The sequence below is a fragment of the Schistosoma mansoni genome (genome assembly GCF_000237925.1).
Source record: "Schistosoma mansoni, WGS project CABG00000000 data, supercontig 0257, strain Puerto Rico, whole genome shotgun sequence".
Classification (NCBI taxonomy): Eukaryota; Metazoa; Platyhelminthes; class Trematoda; order Strigeidida; family Schistosomatidae; genus Schistosoma; species Schistosoma mansoni.
The window spans coordinates 13,801-21,160 of NW_017386120.1; the positions used below are offsets into that span (position 1 = coordinate 13,801).

A 7,360-nucleotide genomic window follows, 5' to 3' on the forward strand; every position below is an offset into this window, starting at 1 on the left:
ATACATGGCTAAAAGTTCTCGTCCAAATGTGCTGTACCGCTCTTGAGCGGGTGATAACCGTTTAGAGAAAAAAGCTATTGGTGTAATCATGTTATTAACTCGTTGTTGTAGCACTGCCCCTACAGCTTTTTGAGATGCGTCCGTACACAAGATCAGATGCGTTTGGGGGTCAGTGTTTAGGTGTTGTAGCATAGTTGCGTCGGCGATCAAGTTTTTGGCTTTTTCAAATGCTATTTTGGCGTCAGAGGGTAAGTGGAATAGTTGGTTCTTATTTTTGCTACTCGCTTTGTCCTCTTTAAGCAGGTCTGTTAAGGGTTGTAGGACATCAGCACAATGGGGCAGAAATCGTCGATAAAAATTTAATGTTCCCAGGAAACGACGTAGTGCCTTAACAGAAGTAGGCTCAGGGTAGTTGATTATGGCTTCTACCTTCTGTGGAAGGGGTTTAATTCCCTGAGAGTCTATGTAATGACCGAGGAACTCCAACACTGAAACACCAAATATGCACTTTGAGGGGTTAATCACGACGCCATAACTTTTGAAACGCTCAAAGAGAGTCTGTAAGTGCTGAAGATGTTCTTCCAAGGAAGAGCTAGCGATTAGGACGTCATCGATGTAAACAAATACGAAATCTAAACCTCGCGTGACTTCATCCATAAATCGTTGGAATGTTTGCGCAGCATTCTTAAGCCCAAATGGCATCCTCAAGAATTCAAACAACCCAAAAGGTGTGATTACGGCTGTTTTTTCAATATCCTCAGGTGCCACTGGGATCTGATGATAAGCTCTGACTAAGTCTAGTTTTGAAAAAATCAGTTTACCGTGCAGGTTTAGTGAAAAATCATGTAGATGAGGAATAGGATATCTGTCTGGAACTGTCTGATTATTCAAACGTCTATAATCTCCACAAGGGCGCCAATCTTGATCTTTTTTGGGAACCATGTGCAGTGGCGAGGCCCAAGGGCTATTAGACTGTCGGATTATCCCTAGTTGCATCATATGTTCAAATTCTCTTTTGGCGGACTGCAACTTATTGGGTGGTAGTCTTCTCGCCTTGGCGCAGATAGGTGGACCAGTGGTGGTTATAGTATGTTGAACATGGTGCGTGGAGTTTTCAGTTTGATAATGGGCTTTCGTTATACATTCATACTTCGATAGAAGATCGGTAAAAGTTGTACTATCAGGTCTAAGCAATCGGACACCATAAATTTCATAATTGCAGGTGATTGTTTCGTTGACCTGTAGACTTGTACTCACGTCGATAAGTTTCTTTTTTCTCATGTCGACAAGGAGATTGTAGTTACTAAGAAAATCGGCTCCAAGGATGGGTTGTTTAACTTCTGCGACGATGAAAACCCATGTAAAACGTCTACGGAGACCGATGTCCAAGATGAGTGATTGCTCGCCATACGTTTTAATAATAGAATTGTTTGCTGCCACTAATGATAATTTAGCGTGTTGAGAGTGCCGTCGTCGGGAAAGATGAATTGGGAGTATGCTTATTTCGGCTCCAGTATCGATTAGAAAATCTGAGCCCGAAATACGATCCCTGACATGAAATAGACGGCTTGAGCTGTGGCCAGAGTCAGGCGCCGCCATTACTGCCTGGCCGGACCGTTTCCCTGGTTATCAGTGGTGGGTGAGAGGAATGCACACGGGCGTGTACAACGCCGTGCTTTTGTGCCGAATTTAGTATGATACCAACAAATTTCGGATGTTCGTTTAGGTGAACGAGATCTTGGTCTAGAACGTGATCTCTGTCTGCGTGGGGGTCTTAATTGTCTGGCCTGCACCGTTGCTACAGTGGTCTGTAGTGCCTCAAGCTGGTTTGTTAATTGAGATAATTGTCGTTGAATAGAGTTTAAGTAGCCGACATCAGCTGCTCCATACGGCTGCGTCGTATTTATATAATGGTTATCGTGGCAAACTTCCGTTACTTTATCTGCCATTTCAGCTAAATCATCGAGGGAGGAGGACTTCCCCAAGACACTTAGAATTTGTCTGACACTGCGTGGTAATCGGTTGAACCACATTTGTTTGAGGAGGGCTTCGTCTAGTTTATAAGGGCCGGCAAGTTGTTTCATGTGTCGGAGTAGTTGGGAAGGTCTTTTGTCTCCCAGATCACATGCATTCAAAAGTTGTTGTAATCTTGTCTCATCTGAGACTGTTGTTCGCTGAATTAAAGCCGCTTTTAATTTATCATATGGCTCGGTTTCAGGAACCTGGTCGATAAGGTCTCCTACTTCGGCCGCAATTTCGATCGGGAGTGAGCCAACTACATAAGCGTACTTAGATGCTTGGGGACGTACGCCCCTGGACTGAAATAAGGCTTCAATTTGAGCAAACCAGATTCTAGGATTATTTACTCCATAAGGTGGAAGCTTAAATTCCGAAATAGCATAGACTGCACTAAATACACTGTCAGTAAGGTTAGGTGATGAACTAAGAGTAGTTACAGGAACAGGGTCCCTCTCACTAAGCTTATGTGGAGAGTACATTAAGTTGAAGAGTCAGCTAGAGGGTCGTACAATGAGCGAATAAACAATATAACAATGGGATAATTGCGAGATAATAAAATACTGGGCTCACCAAATAATTGTGGTGGACCAAAATGTATGATAACCAAAAATTAGCAACAAAAATATTATGTCTATAGTTTATGTAACAATTAACAGTTAATAAGTTAATTACACACAAATAACAAAATAAGGGACGTTACTTAAGTCTTCAGGCTATTGCGTGTTCGGCTGAGTTTGGTCCAAATAATCCACAATTATAATAAATTAGTTATCCCAATATGGACGATATAGATCCAATAGGTTTACCAAGCGTAGAATTCAATAAGAATGTCACGATTGTCTATAAATGGAGATGGTATGCAATTAATATTTCATTCAACATATTAGCAGACATGGCAGAACGATGCAGATTAGAATTAGAGTGTATTTATTGAGGAGCAGTAACAGTGCCACGATATGTTGTACTCAAAACGGAAGGAAGTCAAGTTACAAGTGTTCAAAGTAATACACTTAAACAACAAGTACAATTGTTTAATGCTAAATGTACAGAATATGAAAATACATGCGTAAACCATGAAAAATTATTTACAAAATAGGTTTTATGGTTCTATCTCCACAATTCTCTAATTCCCTCTATGTTCATATCCGTCGTTTTTCGTGCTAAAATTATACATTGCGGTACGTTTGAAGTTTGCGTTATGATCACACAGTATTTATTTCAAAGTGCTTATATATCGTTAAACCCTAGTTTATAAATCAATAATGACATCCAGTTAACCCTTGAAGAAAAATGGTTCGACTGACACAAAAGCGAGCTCGAAAAAGTCCTATTTCTTCAGATATTAACAACTCTGGTCTTACCTAAACCCCATGCTCTGCAACTCCTGTTACATCATATAATAGTGGGATTGGACTTATTCCACACATATTGCTGGATGACTCTATGTCTAACTTAATAATGAGTTCTAACTCACGAACAGATGGTATCGATCTTATTAAGAGCGAATTAGTCGATGTCTATAAGCAATTAAGTGATATGCATTCTAAAGTGGAGTCACTTGCGGGCACTTAATTAAAGCATGATGATCTTAAACTAGAACTGAAGACACTGTCACCCCTTCGACTGCTGTTGTCAAAGGATATAGTTACTTCTGAACTCGAAGACAGGATCAAAGTAGAATCCGTTATTGACTCAATAGCTAGCGAAGTCACCAAGCGAATAATCTCACGAAATAACGTGATTATATATAATATACCTGACAAAGTTGCCATTAAAACTGTAAGAAACTCGATACTAAAGACAGCTAACCTCCAGGACAGTCCATGCCAATGTATCCGACTTAACAAAAAGCATCAAAAATACTCGTGCCCTATCCTGTTTAGATTCAGTTCCCATTTATTAGCGGAACGTTTGATAGAATCTGAACAGCTAGTCTGTGCGCATACGAAGTTTAAAAACGCTCGAATAGTCTCAGACAAAACCACCAATCAAAGACTAACACAAAAGCGTACCATGAACGAAAATAACATTGTTGAGGTCACAACAAATGTGATCGCGCCAGCAGCTGAACCCACAGTTGCAGCTAATATATCTCATGTTAGTCAGTGTACTAATATACCAATGCAGTGTGCTAGTTTGCCTCTCATACCCATAGTGGCCGTAGATAACCATGACATATCTGATGTAGACTCTAATGTCATTCTTTCCAGTGTAATATCAGAACCAAAGATCGAACACCTGATTCTATTGTGAAGGTTCATAAAAACACTGCTAAAACTAAAAAGAATATACCAATTAAGAAGAAAGTAAATAAAAATCCTTCTGGTTCTAGACCGAATACCAAAAATATTTCATCGGCCTTACCAAACAAAAGTATAATTTCTGAAACTATGCTTAACCCTACTCATCGTAAGGAAGGTTACAGATGACTCAATAGAAAACACAACGGATGTTATCACCTGTTATCTTTAATTCTGTTTTGATATTTGCTGTCCTACCGAAACCTTCTTTTTAAGTTTTGATCGACTTACATCTCCACAACTAGAACGACTACGGAGGGCAAAAGAAAGCATGTACAAGGAGAAAAACACTATTGAAGTTCGTAAGTTAAATGATCAAATAAACCAAGAGATTAGACGTCTCAACTCTGTGTTCACTCAAAAACTCCTATCTTGTAAAAGCTCATCAAGTATGTGGAAACTGTTGAAAGAAATTACAGGGGACAGGCAGACTAGAAGTGATAACCAGCTAAATGTTTGTAACTTAAATAAGTCCTTTATAAGTCAGTCATCTGACATCATGCTCCCTATATCCAAAGGTCTGGAGAATAATTGTGTTCCCAGTTTCACTGAAAATGGTTTCCGGAAATGTCTCCAGTCTCTGAATTCATCCCAATGTTTAGGACTTGATGGTATCCCAAACCTCCTTTTTAAAAAATGTGCTGATGTTTTATGTTATCCATTAACGAATATCTTTAACAGATCCTTCTCAACCAATGTCTTACCGATAATGTGGAGAAAGATAAAGATAATCCCTATACCAAAGAAAGCTTCTGGTGATAAAAATGCGAAACTTAGACCCATAGCAATAACCTCACCTTTGCTCAAAATAGTGGAAAAATTACTGATACGACCACTTCAACCTGCAATAAAAGAGCACTGTGATCAATATCAGTTTGCTTACAAATGCAAAAGAAGCACATTAGATTCCGCTGCTGTTCTGCATCACAATATAGTGTTCGGGTTGGAAAAGGGTAAGAAGTATGTTAGATGCGCTTTTCTGGACTTTACTTCTGCTTTTGATTCCATTCCAAGACACCTCTTACTTAACAAGCTGATCAGCGTTGACACTGACAGCTGGATAACCAAATGGCTATGTTCCTACCTTTCTGGAAGAGAACAGTACACTGTATTTGAAGGAAAGTGTTCAACATCTCTACTGTCTACTGTGGGTGAGCCACAAGAAGCTGTTCTTTCACCTCTACTCTTCTCTTTTTTTCTGCATGATCTGCCATCTTCCACAGAAAACACTTTTGTAAAATATGCGGACGACCTCACTGTATGTATGTCGATTTCTACCTCCTTACATCCCATAGAAATGAATGAGTTTTTATCTCGTATTGAAAGGTGGCCTGTTGGTAATGGTCTCTTACTCAATCCATCTAAATGTCAAGCTGTCAACTTTAGCTTGAGACATGGACAGAACCTATACTCTATTTTGGGATCCCATAATGCTTGTGCCATTGGAGACTCCTTAATAAACGCAGTGTCGAAGGTCAAATATCTTGGTGTCATTTTTTCATCTGATCTTTCTTGGTCTTCTCATGTTTTACTGTTATAGAAAAAAGGTTTACCGTTTGACATACTGCATAAAGAGGCTGCATGCTTTTGGGATTACTCTCCATTTACTCTTACAATTTGTAAATTCCTGCATATTACCTATTATTCTATATTGTTCTCCATAATTCTTTTCCGGGCTTTTGAGTAAAGACTTTGCTGTTTTGCGTAGAGTGCTGAAGGCGGTTTGCAAGGTATGTGATGAATCTTTTGAAGTTATTGTTAATATGCTTGTGGATAGACATCATAAGTCTTGCAAACTCTTGGCAGATGTTATCTTATCAGATACTAACCATCAGCTTCATTCATATCTTTCTCCTTGCATATCTTCTGGTAGAACGAGACGTAAATACATTAAAATCCATACACGCAAGCAAATCTATAAACGTTCTATAATATCTTACCTAGCAAATTTACTTTGTGACGATTAGGCTGTTAGAGTTGACCTAGTAAATAACCTGTACTCTTAGGCATGTCTCAAATTCGATAATTTGTATAAACTCAGTTTTTTTTCTTAAAACTTTTTTATTCGTTTTCTGTTCTTTGTTTTGTTTTGTTTTTGGTAAAAAAACTTGTTGAAATAACTCATGCTGAGAATTCTATATTGTACCAGATTATAATATTGAATAAAGCCATTAATAATAATAAGAATTAATGATGAAAGCAGATAGTTTGTTCATCAAGCCATAGAAGGTCTTCATTCAGTTATGAATAAACACTGAAAACATTTACGATCTTATTTCAAATGAATCTGGTAATACTTGTTGAGTAGAAGTATCTAGATTTCAAGTCTTCAGTTTATCAATCTATGGAACTATCAATAACAATCAGGATGCTTTCAGACTCCACTAAATAAAACGTCCCATAATTATAGATGATGAGACCGTGATCATTCATCTTGATAACAATGTCCACATCCCATTCTGTGTCACGTTCTATATCAATCAATGTGACAGATTAACTCAACGTTACTCAATATTTTGGATAGATATATTAAACTGTCCATAAAATAAATGTTGGTGTTGAATAGTGGTTGAAGTTTGATATCATGATGAGATGGATGCCATCAGATTTTACGGGAGATCATACTCACTTCATATCATCATTTAGTATTCAAATTCTTCCTAATTTCCTGACAGAATTGAAATGGATTTCCCTGTCAGGAGGCAATCGTAGATGAATACTCATTCAGTCTGTCCGGTTCGCCTGTCTCAACAACCTCAAATTCATACATAAAAATGATATTATTGAGAAGATATTTTGATTGAGTTAGAGAATGATCTGTCCCTTCTCGAACCATATTCTCAATGTTTACAGTTTCTTACTGCTATTCACTCCTATATTTATCTTTCTGTGATGATTTAGTGGAGCAATATGAGTTTATATGTTTTTGCACTGGGTTCTACCTTTATTTATGACTAACGATACAGAGACTTTTATCACTACCCTTGTGTGAAGAATCACAGTGGTAACGCATCGAGTACCTAACTCTCTACCGCACATTA

General features: G+C 38.2%; 1 protein-coding gene across 1 annotated transcript; it reads right to left on the bottom strand.

Moving 5' to 3' along the window:
- Positions 1-1,318: 1,318 nt before the first annotated feature.
- Smp_179530 (hypothetical protein) lies at positions 1,319-2,498 on the bottom strand (the record flags this gene model as incomplete). Its single annotated transcript, XM_018792516.1, has 1 exon — positions 1,319-2,498. The coding sequence occupies one exon, from the start codon at positions 2,496-2,498 to the stop codon at positions 1,599-1,601; it is 900 nt and encodes a 299-aa protein (XP_018644465.1). The 3' UTR covers positions 1,319-1,598.
- Positions 2,499-7,360: the final 4,862 nt, after the last annotated feature.